We start from the raw sequence: 20,228 nt of genomic DNA on the forward strand, positions 1-20,228 counted from the left end.
ACACGGCGTGGGACAGGCCGTGGGGACAAGGCGTGGAGACAAGCCGTGGGGCACGCTGTGGGGACAAGGCGTGGGGACAGGCCGTGAGGACAAGGCGTGAGACACGCCGTGAGACACACCGTGGGGACAGGCCGTGAGGACACGCCTTGGGGACACGCGGTGGGACACGCCTTGGGGACACGCCGTGGGACACGCCAGCAGCAGCTGGAAGAGGAGACGCGAGGAGGAGGAGGAGGTTTGGAGAGAGAGCTGGGAGGAAGAGGTGGCCCTGGTGAGCTGAAACCACCGGGTGAGTCCCGTCACCCCCCCCCCCTTCTTCCTTAATCGTTGCTGGGGAGGTGGTGGTGAGGACTGGAGGGACTGGAGGGGTGGGGTGGGGTCTGGGGGGGGGTGAAGCGGGGGGGGGGGGGGTAGCTCTGACAGGTGAGGTAACCCGGCAGGTGATTCCGTGTGGTGGTCACTCACCGGCGCTTGACCACGTGGTGCTGCCCCACGGCGCCAGGGGACTGATTTGATGACTTACAAACGCAGCGGCGGTGCTGCTGCTGATGATGGTGATGATGGTGATGATGGTGCTGCTGATGATGATGGTGATGATAGTGCTGCTGCTGATGATGGTGATGATTATGGTGATGATGGTGCTGCTGCTGATGATGGTGACGGTGCTGATGGTGATGATGATGGTGATGATGATGGTGATGATGATGGTGATGATGATGGTGATGATAGTGCTGCTGATGATAATGGTGATGATGATGGTGATGATGGTGCTGCTGATGATGATGGTGATGATAGTGCTGCTGCTGATGATGGTGATGATTATGGTGATGATGGTGCTGCTGCTGATGATGGTGACGGTGCTGATGGTGATGGTGATGATGATGGTGATGATGATGGTGATGATGATGGTGATGATGATGGTGATGATAGTGCTGCTGATGATAATGGTGATGATGATGGTGATGATGGTGCTGCTGATGATGATGGTGATGATAGTGCTGCTGCTGCTGCTGATGGTGATGATGATGGTGATGATGATGGTGATGATGGTGCTGCTGATGATGATGGTGATGATGGTGCTGCTGATGATGATGGTGATGATAGTGCTGCTGCTGATGATGGTGATGATAATGGTGATGATGATGGTGATGATGGTGCTGCTGATGATGATGGTGATGATAGTGCTGCTGCTGCTGCTGATGATGGTGATGATGGTGATGATGGTGCTGGTGGTGGTGATGACGATCAACAGATACGATGATCGTGATGAACTTGTCGGAAGTAATGCTGCTGCTGCTGATTACAACAGTAACCATGATGGCAGTGATGATGATGGTGATGCTTGACGAATAATATCCGCGATGATTGTGATAATTTCAACAGAAGTGATGGTGGTAGTGATGCTGATGATGCTGATGACAATGATGGTATGGAAGACAGCGATGATGTCCACAATTATCGTGGAAATGATGATGATGATGATGATCTTGATATAAACAATGACGGTGGTGATTGTGATGTCAGTGATGATGATAATAATGGTGCAAGCAACGATGATCGCAAGGAAAGTGATGATGATGCCTGTAATTATACTAATGGGAGTCATGATGATGATGATGATGCTATTGATGGTAACAGTAATGATGAGGATGATCGTGAAGAAAGTGCCACAATTGAGTCTTACACGTTTACCCATCGTCACAAAGACAAAGACCCCCCGTGTAGCCTTAACAGACTGTAGGGTCAAGTGCTGTTAGCGAGCACCTATGAAGGCCCGCAGGGCACACGAGGGGGTGGCTGGCAAGCAACACGCCCGGCCGCCTTTGTCTCCCGAGTGAAGATGCTAACACATCGCCCCAGCTAACAGTACTTATTTTGAGGCCGCTTTGGCAGTAATGTAATTGGCTCCGGCTCGCTGATGAGCGTCAAGAGGTGGATGCCGGTTCGGTTGATCGTTTTGTTGCACTGTTACCCATGGAAAAAAAAACGATATCGACCTAAAAGGCCTGTCAGCCGAAACATCCATCATTCTTTCCGTTCATTGAATGAATGTCCATGTGAGTGAGAGTGTGTGTCTATGTGTGGGTGTGTCTGTGTGTGTGTGTGTCTATGTGTAGGTGTGTGTGCTATGGGGAGCGGTAGTGTAGTGGTTAGCGCGCCGCGCTACGAACCCGGCGACCCGAGTTCGATTCCCGCTCACGGCCACCAACACCAGCGACGATTATCTTTTAATCGGCTTGCGTGTAAGCTGCCTGGACTTTCGCTCCACACGAAGCCGCGGGTCTTCTCGGTCATGGTCCATCGCTGCCTTCTCTACGGCTAGAAACATTCAGGCTGGCCCTGCCGACGATCCAGGCTGGATCGCGAGCGAGATGCGCTCACACATCCTTGAAATGCCTGGGCACTTTCACCCGGAATTGAGCCTCATCATGCATTGTTATCAATGGGTCACGAACCGGTGTGATCACACGCTCACGCACTCGAACGTATGAATCACGCACAGGCCACTCACCCACGTCACGACAGCGTTCAATCGCATTATCTGCTCACACGTTTTAAACTCGAATTTACCAAAAAAAAGATTCCAACCTTATAGCCCCAACAGACTGTTGGAGCAAGTGCTGTGAGCGAGTAACACCTCATGAAGGCTGGCACGTACTCGTTTGAGGCTGAGTCCACCTAGGGAGTGCCCAGGCCCGGTTCAGAGAATCGTCACTGGCGGTGTTAGCCGTGAGCGGGAATCGAACTCGGGCCGCCAGGTTCGTAGCTCAGCGTAGCGCTGACCGCTACACCACCGCACACAAAGCCAAAGATCCCCCGCATGGCCTTAACAGACTGTAGGGGCAAGTGCTGTTAGCGAGCACTTTTGAAGGCCGGCACGGCACACGAGGGGGTGTGTGGCCAACACCACGCCCGGCCGCCTTTGTCTCCCTAGTGGCGATGTTTACACATGTTTACACATCGTCACCGGGTACTCATTTGATGCTGAGTCGACCTAGGGGAGACCCAGCATGGGTTTCAGATAATCGTCACTGGTGTTGGTGGTCCTGAACGAGAATCGAACTCGGGTCGCCGGGTTCGTAGCGCAGCGCAGCGCTTCCCGCTACACCACCGCTCCCCAAAAACGATCACTTAATCACTCTCACTCACGCTCACTCACTCAAACGCTCACTCACTCGCACACTCACTCACACTCACACACTCATTCACACTCACTCACTCACGCTCACACACTCGCTCACACTCACTTCCACACTCACTCACACACTCACTCGCACACTCATTCGCACTCACTCACACTCACTCACTCACACACTCACTCACACTCACTCACTTGCACACTCACTCACACACACACACACTCACACTAACTCACTCACTCACACTTACACTCACTCGCACACTCACTCACACACGCTCACACACACACACACAGTCACTAACTCACACTCACTCACGCTCACACACTCGCTCACACTCACTCACTCACTCGCACACCCACTCACACACTCACTCGCTCACACAGACTCACTCACTCAGTCACGCTCACACACTCGCTCACACACACACACAGTCACTCACACACACTCACACACACAGTCACACACACTCACACAGTCACACACACTCGCGCACCTCGCACGCTCGCGTCGCACAAAGGCCTTCTTCTGCAAGCACCGCGCGTTGAATATTAATATCGATATCGGGGTTGTTGTTGTTGTTGTTTGTTTTAATCCCAACACACATCGGAGGGGATTAGCGCGGCTTGCGACGCACGCGCGCACACGTGCGTGCGCGTGCGTGTTGACCCGTATTCGGTGGCGAACACCTGAACCGGATCTGGACCTCCCCTAGGTGGACTCGGCCCTTAAACGAGTGCCCTCGCTGGTGCTCTCCGACCCCCTACCGGTGCGTTCGACAACAGCACTTGCCTCAACGGTGTGCTCGGGGCTACGTGGGGGATCTTTGTCTTTGTGTGCGGAGCTGGTGACCCACATGCAGTTTCCTAGGACGGTTGCCATAAATAGCCACGTGTGGAGCCGTCGTCGTAATCGTCGTCCTCATCATCATCATCGTCATAATCATCGTCAGAATGAACGTCAAAATCATCGTCGTCATCGGCATCATCATCGGCGTCATCATCATCGTCAATATCGGCATTATCGTCATAATCATCGTCATCATCGTCGTCATAATCATCGTCGTCATCAGTATCATCATCGTCATAATCATCGTCATCATCGGCATCATCATCGGCGTCATCATCATCATCATCCTCGTCATAATCATCATCATCATCATCGGCGTCATCATCATCATCGTCGTTATCGGCATCATCATCATAATCATCGTCAACATCATCATCGTCTTAATCATCGGCATCATCGTCATCATCGGCGTCATCATCATCGTCGTCATAATCATCGTAGCGAATTCCCAGATCTTATAGGCAACGAAGCCTGCCTGCTGATGAGACATTGTCTGTCGAAATCGACTCAGAGTCTGCTTGTGCTGAATCAACGCAGCTGTAATCGTTGACTAAAAACAAACCAGCACATCCGTGCATTTAACTCTCTCTCTTTGTTGCTACCCCTTGTGTGAGATTGTGTGTGAGATTGTTTGTGAGATTGTGTGTGAGATTGTGTGTGAGGTTGTGTGTGAGATTGTGTGTGAGATCGTGTGTGAGATCGTGTGTGGGGTTGCGTGTGGGGAGCGGTGGCGCGTCGGTTAGCGCCACGCTGCGCAAGGAATCCGGCGACCCGAGTTCGATTCCCGCTCACGGCCAGCACCGGTGATGATTATCTGAACCGGTCTTGGGCCTCCCCTAGGTTGCCTCGGCCTCAAATGAGTACCTGTTGCAGTGTACAGTAAACGTCGCGACCGGGGAGACAAAGGCGGCCCGGCGTAGATTGCTGGCCACCACGCCCCTTTCGCGACTCTGAAAGAATCTCGCTCAACAGCACTTGTCCCAAATTTCAATCGAGGCTATTAGGGGGGATCTTTGCCTTTGTCTCTATTTTTTTTACGATCAGAGGAAACAAGAAAATGCTCCGTGTAGTCGGCACTTTGCTTCGTTCATCATTTAGGTTTTTATCTTCCATGCTTTGCTTTATGTGCCCCCCCTCCCCTGTTTAAATGAAAGATGTCACGCTCTGCTCTCCCCCTTCTTACCCCTTCCCTCTCTCTCTACCCCCTCTCTCTCTACCCCCCCCCCTCTCTCCCTACCCCTCTCTCCCGCTCTGTCTCTCTATGTGTGTGTGTGGTGTGTGCGTGTGTCACCGTTCCGTCGCCGTTTGCGACACACTTCTGCGAACGTCCGCGTGACGTCGGAGGTCAAAAGAGATTTGGGAAGTCGGGAATTGAATTTTTTTCGTGCGCGCACGCCGGGTCCGATCCGCGTGACACTGGGCACGGAGCGAGGGGGCACGGAGCGAGGGGGGTAAGGAGCGAGGGGGGTAAGGAGCAGGGAGAGGGGTGTGGCGAGAGGGGGGGGGGGTAAAGGGGGAGGGGGGAGGGGTGTGGGGGAGTTGGACAGCTCCTCCCCCTCCACCCCGCCCCCCTTCATTTAATTTCTATGCATCGGGGTCCGTGACGGCCAGGCTATGTCACAGGTGGTACACTAAGGGTTCGGGTCTAGGGCTAAGCCTTGGGGTGAGGGTCTAGGGCTAAAGCCTTGGGGTTCCGACTATGTGCTGGGGTTAGGGCTGAGCTCGGGTTAGGGTTGTGAGCTATAGGGTTAGGGTTCGAGCTATAGGGTTTGAGCTACGTGTGAGCTATAGGGTTAGGGTTTGAGTTATATGGTTAGGGTCAGGGCTACGTGTGAGCTATAGGGTTAGGGTTCGAGCTACGTGTGAGTTATAGGGTTAGGGTTCGAGTTATAGGGTTAGGGTTCGAGCTACGTGTGAGTTATAGGATTAGGGTTAGAGTTATAGGGTTAGGGTTCGAGCTACGTGTTAGTTATAGGGTTCGGGTTTGATCTATGTGTGATCTATAGGGTTAGGGTTTGAGTTATAGGGTTTAGGTTTCAGCTACGCATGAGTTATAAGGTTAGGGTTCGAGCTATAGGGTTATGGTTTGAGCTATGTGTGATCTATAGGGTCAGGGTTCGAGCTACGTGTGAACTGTAGGGTTAGGGTTCGAGTCATAGGGTTAGGGTTTGAGCTACGTGTGAGTTATAGGGTCAGGGTTCGAGCTATGTGTGAGACTCGTGCCTGCGTCTCCCCTCTCACTTTCCCCCCCACCCACCCCGCCCCCGTGGTTCAGTTCGCCCCCCACCGCCCCCCCCCCCCCCAATATCTCCCCGCGTCTCCCCAATTTCCCTCTCTTCCTATGCGCTCTTCATCTCCGCCCATGTCTCGCTCACCACCCGTCACCTCTTTCCATCTCTCCTCGTCTCCCGCAACACCCCAGCCCCAACCCACGCCCGCCTGCCCCCATCTCGCCGCGCCGTCTCCACACGACGCCACCAAACCAACATCGCTTCCAATCGTCTGCTGTCAACTTCGACACCCACTTCCAGCTCGTCTCTCCAACATCTCCATTAATCTCTCGCCACCATCTCCAACTCATCACTCATCACCATCTCAAACTCATCACTCATCACCATCTCCAACTCATCACTCATCACCATCTCAATCTCATCTCTCATCACCATCTCAAACTCATCTCTCATCACCATCTCAAACTCATCTCTCGCCACCATCTCAAACTCATCACTCATCACCATCTCCAACTCATCTCTCATCACCGTCTCAAACTCATCTCTCATCACCATCTTAAGCTCATCTCTCATCACCATCTCCAACTCATCTCTCATCACCATCTAAAGCTCATCTCTCATCACCATCTCAAGCTCATCTCTCATCACCATCTCAAACTCATCTCTCGCCACCATCTCAAACTCATCTCTCGCCAACATCTCCAACTCATCTCTCATCACCATCTCAAACTCATCTCTCCCACCATCTCAAACTCATCTCTCATCACCATCTCAAACTCATCACTTCCACCATCTCAAACTCATCTCTCATCACCATCTCCACTGATCTCTCCCATCATCTCCAATTCATCTCTCATCACCATCTCCAACTCATCTCCCATCACCATCTCCAACTCATCTCTCATCACCATCTCCAACTCATCTTTCCCACCATCTCCAACTCATCTCTCATCACCATCTCAAACTCATTTCTCATCACCATCTCCAACTCATCTTTCCCACCATCTCCAACTCATCTCTCCCTCCATCTCCTGCCATCTTCTTCCACCATCTGCCATGCCATGTCTCCGCTACCCATCTCCCCACCATTCACGATCAGGCCCCTCTGTGCCTCCCCGTGCCACTCACCCCCAGTCACCTGACCCCGCAAAAGACAAAGATCCCCCGTATAGCCTCACGGCAAGTCCTGTCAGCGAGCAGCACCGATGAAGGCCGACACGCCCCCGCGTCGGCGCGGTGTGGCCGAACACCACGCCGGGCCGCCTTTGTCTCCCCAAGTGACGATGTTTAACTTACACACCGCACCGAGGCCAACAGAGCACGGATTCCCGCGGTCACGAAAACTTCAAATCGAGACATTCGGTCCATACCCTTTGGCTCTATCGCTAAAGTCACGTGGGTAGAAACAAAATCAAACAAAGCACGACGTTTCGATCGCAACGCAAGCGATCCCTCGTCAGGCGGAACAACCGCAGCGAGAAAAAAAAATGCTCAAGCAGGCGAGACAGCGCTGCCGTATTCGTTCCACGTGGCGCAGCAGCGGCCGCGCTAACCGCTGTCCCACCGCTCCCCACCCTCCCCGCCCCCCCGCGTAGGCCCCGCGATGGGCCGCTGCGGCCGCCGCTCTCTGACGCTGCTGAGCAGCGGCCTGTCCGTGCTGGGGCTGTGCGCGCTCTGCGTGGCCGTGAGCACCGACTTCTGGCTCTACTCGCACGAGACGCTCTTCTCGCACGGGAACCGCACGCGCTGGCTGCACGTGGCCGTGCACTCGGGCCTCTGGAGGGTCTGTTCGCTCGCCGGTAAGACGCTCCTCGGCGGGGTGGGGGGGTGGTGGGGGGGGGGGGTGAGGGCATTGTCGAGGGGGGCAGTGTCCTGGCGAGGGGGGGGGGGGGTGGTTGGGGGAGGGGGCAGTGGGCAGTGTCGCATGGGGCAGTGTCGTGGGGGGCGGCAGTGTTGGGGGAGGGCAGTGTCGTGGGGGGGGGGCAGTGTCGAGAGGGGGGCAGTGTCGTGGGGGGGGGGGGGCAGTGTCGATGGGGCAGAGTTGTGGTGGGGCAGTGTGGGGGGGGGGGCAGTGACGTGGGGGGGGGGGCAGTGTCGTGGGGGGGGGGCAGTGACGTGGCAGTGTCGCGGAGGCGAGGGGGCAGTGTCGGGCGGGGCAGTGTCGGGGGGAGGGCAGTGTTAAAGGGGGGGGGGGGGGGAGCGGCAGGGACGGAGGTGGGTGGGGGCAGTGTTAGGGGGGGGATGGGGCAGTCGTAGCAATGAGAGCCGCGTGTTCAGCCGCGATAGTTTCACCGATCCTCGCGACTCATGTGCAAGCAGCGTTTGGTCGTCGGCTTCGATTGTCACGACGGACCTCGCGGTCACCGCTCTCTCGCGCGCCGAAGTAGCGGAGACTCGGACGCGTGTCCCCTGGAGGGTCTCGCCGAATGGTGGCTGGAGGGAAATGTTTCACGGCGTCCAATTGTCGCCTCCGAGTCGCGCGCAACAACAGCGGCGTCGTGAGCAACTCGCGGGGCACAGAGACGGCGGACAGAGAGAGAGAGAGGGAGGGAGAGAGAGAGGCAGGGGAACTCTGACCCGAACTATCGCCCTAACCATGATGCGAACACCTATCCTGGCCCTAAGATCCTAACGTTAACCTTGGCCCTGACCCTAACGATGAACTGAACATTAACCCTGACCCTATGACCCAACCACTAAGCCTCAACCTAACGATGACCCTAACATTACCCCCGACCCTACGACCCAACCACTAACACTGACCCTAACGATGACCCTAACATTACCCCCGACCCTATGACCCAACCACTAACCCTCACCCTAACGATGACCCTAACATTACCCCCGACCCTACGACCCAACCACTAACACTGACCCTAACGATGACCCTAACATTACCCCCGACCCTATGACCCAACCACTAACCCTCACCCTAACGATGACCCTAACATTAACCCCGACCCAACCACTAACCCTCACCCTAACGATGACCCTAACATTACCCCCGACCCTACGACCCAACCACTTACCCTCACCCTAACGATGACCCTGACATTAACCCCCGACCCTTTGACCCTACCACGAACCCTGACCCTGACCCTATGCCCGTGTGCGTGGCGCGTGTCCCTGCAGAGGAGGACCTGGGCTCGTGCAGCAACGTGCAGTACTTCGCGGCGAGCGGCTCGCACATCACGTCCGACTCCACAGCCAACGTGCTGCGTGAGCCGCTCAGCGCGCAGCGCACAAAGACAAAGTAGCCCCGTGTAGCCTTCGCAGGCTGTTGGGGCAAGAGGGCTCCGTTAGGACGTTTGCTACCATGCGCGCGTCTATGTGTGTGTGTGTCTGTGTGTGTCTCTCTGTGTGTGTGTGTCTATCTGTGTGTGTCTATCTGTGTGTGTCTCTCTGTGTGTGTGTGTCTATCTGTGTGTGTGTGTCTATCTGTGTGTGTGTGTGGTGTGTGTCTATCTGTGTGTGTCTATCTGTGTGTCTGTGTGTCTCTCTGTGTGTGTGTCTGTGTGTGTGTCTCTGTGTGTGTGTGTGTCTATCTGTGTGTGTGTGTCTATCTGTGTGTGTCTATCTGTGTGTGTCTATCTGTGTGTCTGTGTGTCTCTCTGTGTGTGTGTCTGTGTGTGTGTCTCTGTGTGTGTGTCTATCTGTGTGTGTGTGTCTATCTGTGTGTGTCTATCTGTGTGTGTCTATCCGCGTGTGTCTGTGTGTCTATCTGTGTGTGTGTCTCTCTGTGTGTCTATCCGCGTGTGTCTGTGTGTCTATCTGTGTGTGTGTGTCTCTGTGTGTCTATCCGCGTGTGTCTGTGTGTCTATCTGTGTGTGTGTGTCTCTGTGTGTGTCTCTGCGTGTGGTGTGCGGCAGGCTTGATGCGCTCCGCCACGCCGTTCCCACTTTGTGTGTCTATCCGTGTGTGTCTGTGTGTCTATCTATCTGTGTGTCTAACTATCTGTTTGTGTCTCTGCGTGTGTCTCTGCGTGTGGTGTGCGGCAGGCTTGATGCGCTCCGCCACGCCGTTCCCCCTCGCGGCGCTGCTCCTCATGCTGCTGGGCTTCGTCATCAACAACCTGGGCCACGTGCGGCCACAGCGCACGGCACTCGCCTTCGTCTCGGGCATCTTCTTCATCCTCGCCGGTGAGAGGCACCACCGCGTCACCGCCTCGTCACCAACTCGTCACCAACTCGTCACCGCCTCGTCATCACCTCGTCATCACCTCGTCATATCCACGACATCACACCCTCATCATCATCATCATCACCCCAACATCTCCACGACATCTCCACGACATCACACCCTCATCATCATCATCATCTCAACATCATCTCGTCATATCCACGACATCACACCCTCATCATCATCACCTCAACATCACCCCAACATCTCCACGACATCACACCCTCACCATCTCCCTCTATTCCCAGTCTCTCTCTCGAATTAGCTCCGGTTGAGAGTTGATGGGGTGGGGTGGGTGGGGGTGGGGTGGGTGGGGGTGGGGTGGGTGGGGGTGGGGGTGGGGTGGGTGGGGTGGGTGATGGTGCTTTGGAAAAACAAACTAATTGGGTAACATGGGGTGGGGGGAGAGGTGGGTGGGGGTGGGGGGAGACCAATGGGGCCTTTTTTATGCAGGGCGAGTGTTGGGGTAGGGGAGGGGAGATAGGTGGAAAGGGGGTAGGGGGTGATCGCGAGCAACTGATCAGTGAGCGTGTGTGCGTGCGTGTGTGCGTGTGTGCGTGTGTGCGTGCGTGTGTGCGTGCGTGCGCGCGTGTGCGTGAGCGCGTGTGCGTGTGCGCGCGTGCGTGTGCGCGCGTGTGTGCGCGCGTGTGCGTGTGCGCGCGTGTGTGTGCGTGTGTGCGTGCGTGTGTGTGTGCGTGTGTGCGTGTGTGCGTGCGTGTGTGTGTGCGTGTGTGTGTGTGCGTGTGTGCGTGTGTGTGTGCGTGTGTGTGCGCGCGTGTGTGTGCGTGTGTGCGTGTGTGCGTGCGTGTGTGTGTGCTTGTGTGTGTGCGCGCGTGTGTGTGTGTGCGTGCGTGTGTGTGTGCGTGTGTGCGTGCGTGCATCCGTGTGCGTCCGTGTGTGCGTGTGTGTGATCTTGCTGTAGTGGGGAGCGGTAGTGTAGTAGCGGTTAGCGCTACGCTGCGCTACAAACCCGGCGACCCGGGTTCGATTCCCGCTCACGGCCAACACCCAGTGACGATTATCTGAAACCGGTCCTGGGCCTCCCCGAGATCGACTCGGCCTCAAAAGAGTACCTGGTGCGGTGTGTCGTAAATCTTCGCCACTGGGGAGACACAGGCGGCCGGGCGTGGTGCTGGCCACCCACCCCCTCGTGTGCCGTTCCGGCCTTCATAGGTGCTCGCTAACAGCACTTGCCCCAGCAGCCTGTTCTGCCTATACGGGGATATGTATCTTTGGTATCTTGCTGTACACAGAGCCATCATCAGCCATGGTCAATCAACTGCTGGATGAAGCCACCACCACATTTCACTCCGTTCCGCGATGTCACAATCCGCCTAGCACCGCCATTAATTAATTTTCATCGCTCCATCTCCTCGGTTTGATATCCTCGAAGGACGCCGCCGTGGCTAGGAGATGTTAACTACCTCGCCTGGTATACAGGAGGTCGTGGATTCGATCCCGACCCTGATGCCTGCTGCTGTGTATTTGGAGTTTGCGTGTGTCTCTCTCTCTCTCTCTCCCCGTGGTGGCGTGTATTTTTCTCTGGGTCCTCCAATTTTTCCCTCCACATTTAGAATCAACATCCACGCGTTCAGACTATTAGGCCGCTATAAATGTCCACGTGACGATAACGCACCTCGTTGTGCTGTCATTTGTCATCATCATCATCACCACCGTCGTCATCATCACCACCATCACCGTCATCATCATCACCACCGTCATCATCACCAATCACCGTCGTCATCATCATCACCATCACCACCGTCGTCATCATCATCATCACCGTCATCATCATCATCATCACCATCACCAGCGTCATCATCACCAATCACCGTCGTCGTCATCATCATCACCACCGTCGTCATCATCATCATCATCACCGTCATCATCATCATCACCATCACCAGCGTCATCATCACCATCATCACCGTCATCACCGTCATCATCACCATCACCACCGTCATCATCACCATCACCACCGTCATCATCACCATCACCACCGTCATCATCACCATCACCGTCATCACCATCACCGTCATCATCATCATTACCATCACCACCGTCATCACCACCATCACCGTCATCACCGTCACCACCGTCATCACCATCACCGTCATCATCACCATCACCACCGTCATCACCACCATCACCGTCATCACCGTCACCACCGTCATCACCATCACCGTCATCATCATCATCACCATCACCACCGTCATCATCACCATCACCACCGTCATCACCACCATCACCGTCATCACCGTCACCACCGTCATCACCATCACCGTCATCATCATCATCACCATCACCACCGTCATCACCACCATCACCGTCATCATCGTCACCACCGTCATCACCATCACCACCATCACCAGCATCTCTTCCAGCGGCTAGACGTCCCTACTACTCAGGCGCAGCTCACGGGGTGAGCGGCGTCGTGAGGAAGCGCGCGTGCGCGGGCTCCCAGAGCTGCAGAAATAAACTAAAGAAGCCAGCAGCAGCAGCAGCAGCGTCGTCGTCATTATTATTTATAATGAAAGCTTTTGCCTTGGGGGTAGATTCGAGAACAGGCCACACGGGGCAGCTGGGAGAAAGAGAGAGAGAGAGAGTGAGCGAGAGAGTGAGCGAGAGGTGGGGGTTTACATAAAGCAAAGTTATTATTTAAAAAAAAAATTACGAAATGATGTTTCCACTGATCGTAAAAAAAAAGAGAGAGGGAGAGGCCTTGCCTCGCGTGTTTGTTTGGCGAGCAGAGCGAGTGCAGCCGGGCAACTTGATTCTGGATGCAAGTGGGGCCGGAGTGCGTCCACCGTCGCCGCGTCCCAATGTTCGGAGGCCATCACAGAAAGGTCATCGGAAATCGATTTCGCAACGACGGATTCGATTCCAGAGTGAGCGACAGAGAGGCTGAGAGAGATGAGGGGGAGTGAGAGAGGGAGAGAGGGGGGGGGGGGGACGGGATGGGGGGAGGTGAGGGAGTGAGAGAGGGAGGGGGGACTTTGGGGGAAATGAGGAAAAAAAAGAAAAAAGTAAAAAAAAATAAGAGAGAGAGGGTGGGACGGGACGGGGGAAGATGAGGGAGTGAGAGAGAGAGAGAGAGGGGGCGTTTGGGGGGGAGATGAGGAATGAAAAAAAAGTGGAAAAAAGGAAAAAAAGAAAATAAGAGAGGGGAGGGGGGGGGAGATGAGGGAGTGAGAGAGAGAGGGGGGGGGCGCGGGGGGGGGGGGTGATGAGGAAAAAAAGCGAGAGAGGGGGAGACGGGGCACGTCGCGAGTGCCGCCCGGTGAGAAGGAGACGCCGGGACTTGGAGGCTCTGTCCAGGTGAAGACGAATCCATCATGGACCAGGTGGTGACATTCGTGAATCCCGGCAGGCAGTGCGTCAAGAATTCCATCCGGCTCGTGAAACGCTGCACAAAGCCCGACCGCAAAGATTTTAAGAAGATCGCAATAGCGACGGAAATTGGCTTTGCCATGAAGGGCTTCTTCGTGAAACTCATTCGTATTCCCATCAACGACATCATTGTTGGGAGTTAAGATCAACTGAAGTTCTTCTTTGAAAAGGATGCTGACACTTCTGGAGATAACTTTATATCGTCAACAGTGAAATGCCATAATGTTGCAAAATGTGTCCAATGTTTTACCGGAAGTTTTTGACATTCTGTTTTGTCTTGACGTATGAATTGGGGATAAATGGGAGAGAGAGGGAGGGAGAGAGAGAGTGAGCGAGAGAGTGATCGAGAGAGTGAGCGAGAGAGTGAGCGAGAGAGTGACCGAGAGAGTGAGCGAGAGAGTGACCGAGAGAGTGAGCGAGAGTGAGCGAGAGAGTGAGCGAGAGAGTGACCGAGAGAGTGAGCGAGAGAGTGAGCGAGAGAGTGAGCGAGAGAGTGAGCGAGAGAGTGAGCGAGAGATTGAGCGAGAGAGTGAGCGAGAGAGTGAGCGAGAGAGTGAGCGAGAGAGTGAGCGAGAGATTGAGCGAGAGAGTGAGCGAGAGAGTGAGCGAGAGAGTGAGCGAGAGAGTGAGCGAGAGAGTGATCGAGAGAGTGAGCGAGAGTGAGCGAGAGTGAGCGAGAGAGTGAGCGAGAGAGTGAGCGAGAGAGTGGCCGAGAGAGTGAGCGAGAGAGTGACCGAGAGAGTGAGCGAGAGAGTGAGCGAGAGATTGAGCGAGAGTGAGCGAGAGAGTGAGCGAGAGAGTGACCGAGAGAGTGAGCGAGAGAGTGAGCGAGAGAGTGACCGAGAGAGTGATCGAGAGAGTGAGCGAGAGAGTGAGCGAGAGAGTGAGCGAGAGTGAGCGAGAGAGTGAGCGAGAGAGTGACCGAGAGAGTGAGCGAGAGAGTGAGCGAGAGAGTGAGCGAGAGAGTGAGCGAGAGAGTGAGCGAGAGAGTGACCGAGAGAGTGAGCGAGAGAGTGAGCGAGAGAGTGAGCGAGAGTGAGCGAGAGAGTGAGCGAGAGAGTGACCGAGAGAGTGAGCGAGAGAGTGAGCGAGAGAGTGAGCGAGAGAGTGACCGAGAGAGTGAGCGAGAGAGTGAGCGAGAGAGTGAGCGAGAGAGTGAGCGAGAGAGTGAGCGAGAGAGTGAGCGAGAGAGTGATCGAGAGAGTGAGCGAGAGAGTGGCCGAGAGAGCGAGCGAGAGAGCGATCGAGAGAGCGAGCGAGAGAGCGGCCGAGAGAGCGAGCGAGAGAGCGAGCGAAGAGAGCGATCGATGAGAGAGCGATCGAGAGAGCGATCGAGAGAGCGAGCGAGAGAGCGAGCGAGAGAGCGAGCGAGAGAGCGAGCGAGAGAGCGAGCGAGAGAGCGGGCGAGAGAGCGAGCGAGAGAGCGGGCGAGAGAGCGGGCGAGAGAGCGATCGAGAGAGCGGGCGAGAGAGCGGGCGAGAGAGCGGGCGAGAGAGCGGGCGAGAGAGCGGGCGAGAGAGCGGGCGAGAGAGCGGGCGAGAGAGCGGGCGAGAGAGCGGGCGAGAGAGCGGGCGAGAGAGCGGGCGAGAGAGCGGGCGAGAGAGCGGGCGAGAGAGCGGGCGAGAGAGCGAGCGAGAGAGCGAGAGAGCGAGCGAGAGATCGAGCGAGAGTGAGCGAGAGAGTGAGCGAGAGAGTGAGCGAGAGAGTGAGCGAGAGAGTGATCGAGAGAGTGAGCGAGAGAGTGAGCGAGAGATTGAGCGAGAGATTGAGCGAGAGATTGAGCGAGAGTGAGCGAGAGAGTGAGCGAGAGAGTGAGCGAGAGAGTGAGCGAGAGATTGAGCGAGAGTGAGCGAGAGATTGAGCGAGAGATTGAGCGAGAGAGTGAGCGAGAGAGTGAGCGAGAGAGTGATCGAGAGAGTGAGCGAGAGAGTGGGCGAGAGAGTGAGCGAGAGAGTGAGCGAGAGAGTGGGCGAGAGAGTGGGCGAGAGAGTGGGCGAGAGAGTGAGCGAGAGAGTGAGCGAGAGAGTGAGCGAGAGTGAGCGAGAGAGTGAGCGAGAGAGTGATCGAGAGAGTGGGCGAGAGAGTGGGCGAGAGAGTGGGCGAGAGAGTGAGCGAGAGAGTGGGCGAGAGAGTGGGCGAGAGAGTGGGCGAGAGAGTGGGCGAGAGAGTGGCCGAGAGAGTGGCCGAGAGAGTGAGCGAGAGAGTGAGCGAGAGAGTGAGCGAGAGATTGAGCGAGAGTGAGCGAGAGAGTGATCGAGAGAGTGAGCGAGAGAGTGAGCGAGAGATTGAGCGAGAGTGAGCGAGAGAGTGATCGAGAGAGTGAGCGAGAGAGTGAGCGAGAGATTGAGCGAGAGTGAGCGAGAGAGTGATCGAGAGAGTGAGCGAGAGAGTGAGCGAGAGAGTGAGCGAGAGATTGAGCGAGAGTGATCGAGAGAGTGAGCGAGAGAGTGAGCGAGAGATTGAGCGAGAGTGAGCGAGAGAGTGAGCGAGAAAGTGAGCGAGAGAGTGAGCGAGAGTGAGCGAGAGAGTGAGCGAGAGATTGAGCGAGAGATTGAGCGAGAGTGAGCGAGAGAGTGAGCGAGAGATTGAGCGAGAGAGTGAGCGAGAGAGTGAGCGAGAGAGTGAGCGAGAGAGTGACCGAGAGAGAGAGCGAGAGAGTGAGAGAGTGAGCGAGAGAGTGACCGAGAGAGTGAGCGAGAGAGTGACCGAGAGAGTGAGCGAGAGAGTGACCGAGAGAGTGAGCGAGAGAGTGAGCGAGAGAGTGAGCGAGAGAGTGAGCGAGAGAGTGAGCGAGAGAGTGACCGAGAGAGTGAGCGAGAGAGTGACCGAGAGAGTGACCGAGAGAGTGAGCGAGAGAGTGAGCGAGAGAGTGAGCGAGAGAGTGAGCGAGAGAGTGACCGAGAGAGTGAGCGAGAGAGTGACCGAGATAGTGAGCGAGAGAGTGAGCGAGAGAGTGAGCGAGAGAGTGATCGAGAGAGTGAGCGAGAGAGTGAGCGAGAGTGAGCGAGAGAGTGAGCGAGAGAGTGAGCGAGAGAGTGAGCGAGACAGTGAGCGAGAGAGTGAGCGAGAGAGTGAGCGAGAGAGTGAGCGAGAGAGTGGCCGAGAGAGTGAGCGAGAGAGTGACCGAGAGAGTGAGCGAGAGAGTGAGCGAGAGATTGAGCGAGAGTGAGCGAGAGAGTGAGCGAGAGAGTGAGCGAGAGAGTGAGCGAGAGAGTGACCGAGATAGTGAGCGAGAGAGTGAGCGAGAGAGTGAGCGAGAGAGTGACCGAGAGAGTGAGCGAGAGTGAGCGAGAGAGTGAGCGAGAGAGTGAGCGAGAGAGTGAGCGAGAGAGTGAGCGAGAGAGTGAGCGAGAGAGTGACCGAGAGAGTGAGCGAGAGAGTGATCGAGAGAGCGAGCGAGAGAGAGAGCGAGAGAGTGAGCGAGAGAGTGGCCGAGAGAGTGGCCGAGAGAGTGAGCGAGAGAGTGATCGAGAGAGCGAGCGAGAGAGTGATGGTTTTACATAAAGCTAAGTTTAAAAATGTAAAAAAAAACGAAATGATGAACGAAGCAAAGTGCCGAATACACCGAGCATCATCTTGTTTCCACTGATCGTAAAAAAAAGAGAGAGCGAGAAGGGGAGAGTAGTCCGATTGAGAAACAGAGCGGCATACACAACGGGATGTGGTGGGACGGAGCGAGAGAGAAGGGGGGGGGGGGCAGACGACAGAGATTTGGCAAACGAGTGGGAGAGATGAGAGGTGGAAGAGTTTTCCCCCACGGTCGATCGTCACCCACCTCGCCCCCCGCCGCTTAGTCGGGTAACAGCTGTCATTAGAGTCCATTAAGGGGAGAAGAGAGCAGTCATTGGTTGTTAATTAGCGACGGGGTCACCCTGATCGGGTCACGAACTTGGCGATGATGGTGAAAGGTGGTGGTGGTGGTGGTGATGACGCTGATAACGATTGTAATGTATTGAACACACACACACACACGGGAGGGGGTGGGTGGACAACACCACGCACGGCCGTCTTTGTATCCCGAGCGGCGATGTTTACACACCGCATCAGGTAGTCGTTTTTGGCTGAGTCGACCTAGGGGTGGAACGCACACATAATCGCTCCCCCCTCCTCCATCAATTGTCTCTGTGTCTCACTTGATTATGCATGTATGTTGAACTTTTTTCGCACCGTACGTAGCTAAGCGTGCTAATCCGAGGTGCTGCTGATGATGCTACTACTGGTGATGCTACTGCTGATGATTCTGATGGTGCTGCTGATGATGCTACTACTGCTGATGCTACTGCTGATTAATCTGATGGTGCCGCTGATGATGCTACTACTGCTGATGCTACTGCTGATTACGCTGATGGTGCCGCTGATGATGACGATGGTGCTGCTGATGATGATGACGATGATGCTGCTGCTGATGATGGTGCTACTGCTGATGACGATGGTTCTTCTGATGACAATGGCGCAGATGATGACGATGATGCTACTGATGCTGCTGATTGTGCTGATGATAATGACAATGGTGCTGCTGCTGATGATGATGATGATGATGGCGATGATGGTGCTGCTGATGGTGATGGTGCTGATGATGACGATGGTGCTGCTGATGGTGCTTCTGCTCCTGCAGGGCTCGCGCTCGTCGTGGGCCTCGTCCTCTACATCTCGAGCGTCAACGACGAGGTGACCAACCGCTCAAGCGAGAACTCCACCTCGTTCACGTACTCGTACGGCTGGTCGTTCCACTTCGCCGTACTCTCGTTCTTCCTCACCGAGGTGAGGAGGAGGAGGAGGGGATGGATGGGAAGGAGGTGGATGGACGGAGGAGGGAGATTGGGGTCGGGGGGGGGGTGAGGGGAGGAGGGAGATGGGGGTCGGGGGGGTGAGGTGGAGGGGAGGAGGGAGGAGGGAGATGGGGGTCGGGGGGGGGGGGGTGAGGTGGAGGGGAGGAGGGGGGAGGGAGATGGGGGTCGGGGGGGGGGTGAGGTTGAGGGGAGGAGGGAGATGGGGGTCGGGGGGGGGTGAGGTGGAGGGGAGGGGAGGAGGGAGGAGGGAGATGGGGGTCGGGGGGGGGGGGGGGTGAGGTGGAGGGGAGGAGGGAGGAGGGAGATGGGGGTCGGGGGGGGGGTGAGGTGGAGGGGAGGAGGGAGATGGGGGTCGGGGGGGGTGAGGTGGAGGGGAGGAGGGAGATGGGGGTCGGGGGGGGGGGGTGAGGTGGAGGGGAGGAGGGAGGAGGGAGATGGGGGTCGGGGGGGGGGGGTGAGGTGGAGGGGAGGAGGGAGCGCACGAACTCGGGTCGCCGGGTTCTGAGCGCAGCGCGCTAATCACTACACCCCCCCCCACACACACACGTACTCACACACACACGTACACATACACGTACACACCCACGTACACACACACGTGCACACACGTACACACACACGTACACATACACGCACACGTGCACACACGCGTACACACACGCACGTACACACGTACACACGCACGTACACACGCACGCACGTACACACACGTACACACGCACACACACGTACACACACACATACACACACACACGTACGCACACACACGAACGTACACACACACACACGTACACACACACGCACGCACACGTCCGCCCGGCAGGGCGCGGGCGTGGTCTCGGTGTACCTCTTCATGAAGAGGTACCGCACCGAGGAGGAGTTCCGTCCACACGCGTCCCTCTACCGCACGCGACTCAGCAACTGCTCCGACTACTCTGCGCAGTTCCTGCAGACGCCCCTCGACGCAGCGCGGCGACCCTCGTCGCCGGCATCCCCCCAGGGACTCGCCGCCGCCACCGCAGCCGGCGGCGGCGGCGGCATCGTCCCGGGGACCATCGCGACCGCGGGCTCTGCCTCGCCCTGGGGTCGCTCCCACAGCTCCCCGCCCAGCTGGGGGCCTCCCGAGCCCGACTCGCCCGCCGGGGAACCTCCCGGCCGCGTGGGGAGCGCCCTGCCCGTGCAGGGCTTGTTTCGGGGCTCCAGTCGCCGCTTGTCTGACCCCGCGGCCGGGCGCCTCGGGGTCAACTACCTGGCCATGATGGCACGGGGCGGCGCGGGAGACGTCACCTCGTCGCCCTGCTAGAGGAGGACGCGTGGCGTGCGTACACGGGGCAGGCGGTGCGCGCAGAGATGCGTGTGTGTGTTCGGGCACAGATATAAACCGTCTCCTGGTCACTGCTTAGGCAATCCCCCCTGCTCAAAACTACACCCCCACCCCAAACTACACCCCACCACACCACGCAACACTCCACTATCCACTCACCACATTACACCCCACCCCACACTACACTGTCCACCCACCACATTACACCCCACCCCAAACTACACCCACCACACCCCACACACTCCACTATCCACCCACCACATTACACCCCACCCCACACTCCACTATCCACCCATCACATTACACCCCACCCCAAACTACACCC

General features: G+C 56.4%; 2 protein-coding genes across 3 annotated transcripts; both read left to right on the forward strand.

Annotated features, from left to right (window-relative positions):
- The first annotated feature begins 202 nt into the window (after positions 1–202).
- On the forward strand, positions 203–20,152 carry LOC144940771 (voltage-dependent calcium channel gamma-5 subunit-like). Of its 2 annotated transcripts, none has more exons than XM_078867176.1 (6): positions 203–289; positions 7,816–8,019; positions 9,353–9,439; positions 10,219–10,359; positions 18,405–18,550; positions 19,403–20,126. In XM_078867176.1, the coding sequence occupies exons 2-6, from the start codon at positions 7,824–7,826 to the stop codon at positions 19,880–19,882; spliced, it is 1,050 nt and encodes a 349-aa protein (XP_078723302.1). In that variant the 5' UTR covers positions 203–289; positions 7,816–7,823; the 3' UTR covers positions 19,883–20,126. The 2 variants fall into 2 exon arrangements, with proteins under 2 accessions (XP_078723302.1, XP_078723300.1); XM_078867174.1 differs by lacking the exon at positions 203–289 and adding an exon at positions 478–554 and having other exon boundaries at positions 19,403–20,152.
- Positions 13,624–14,327, forward strand: LOC144940772 (protein transport protein Sec61 subunit gamma-like). The gene has a single exon (XM_078867177.1). It carries the CDS (start codon positions 13,735–13,737, stop codon positions 13,930–13,932), a length of 198 nt encoding a protein of 65 aa, XP_078723303.1. The 5' UTR covers positions 13,624–13,734; the 3' UTR covers positions 13,933–14,327.
- Positions 20,153–20,228: the final 76 nt, after the last annotated feature.

The sequence above is a fragment of the Lampetra fluviatilis genome, chromosome 23 (genome assembly GCF_964198595.1).
Source record: "Lampetra fluviatilis chromosome 23, kcLamFluv1.1, whole genome shotgun sequence".
NCBI lineage: Eukaryota > Metazoa > Chordata > Hyperoartia > Petromyzontiformes > Petromyzontidae > Lampetra > Lampetra fluviatilis.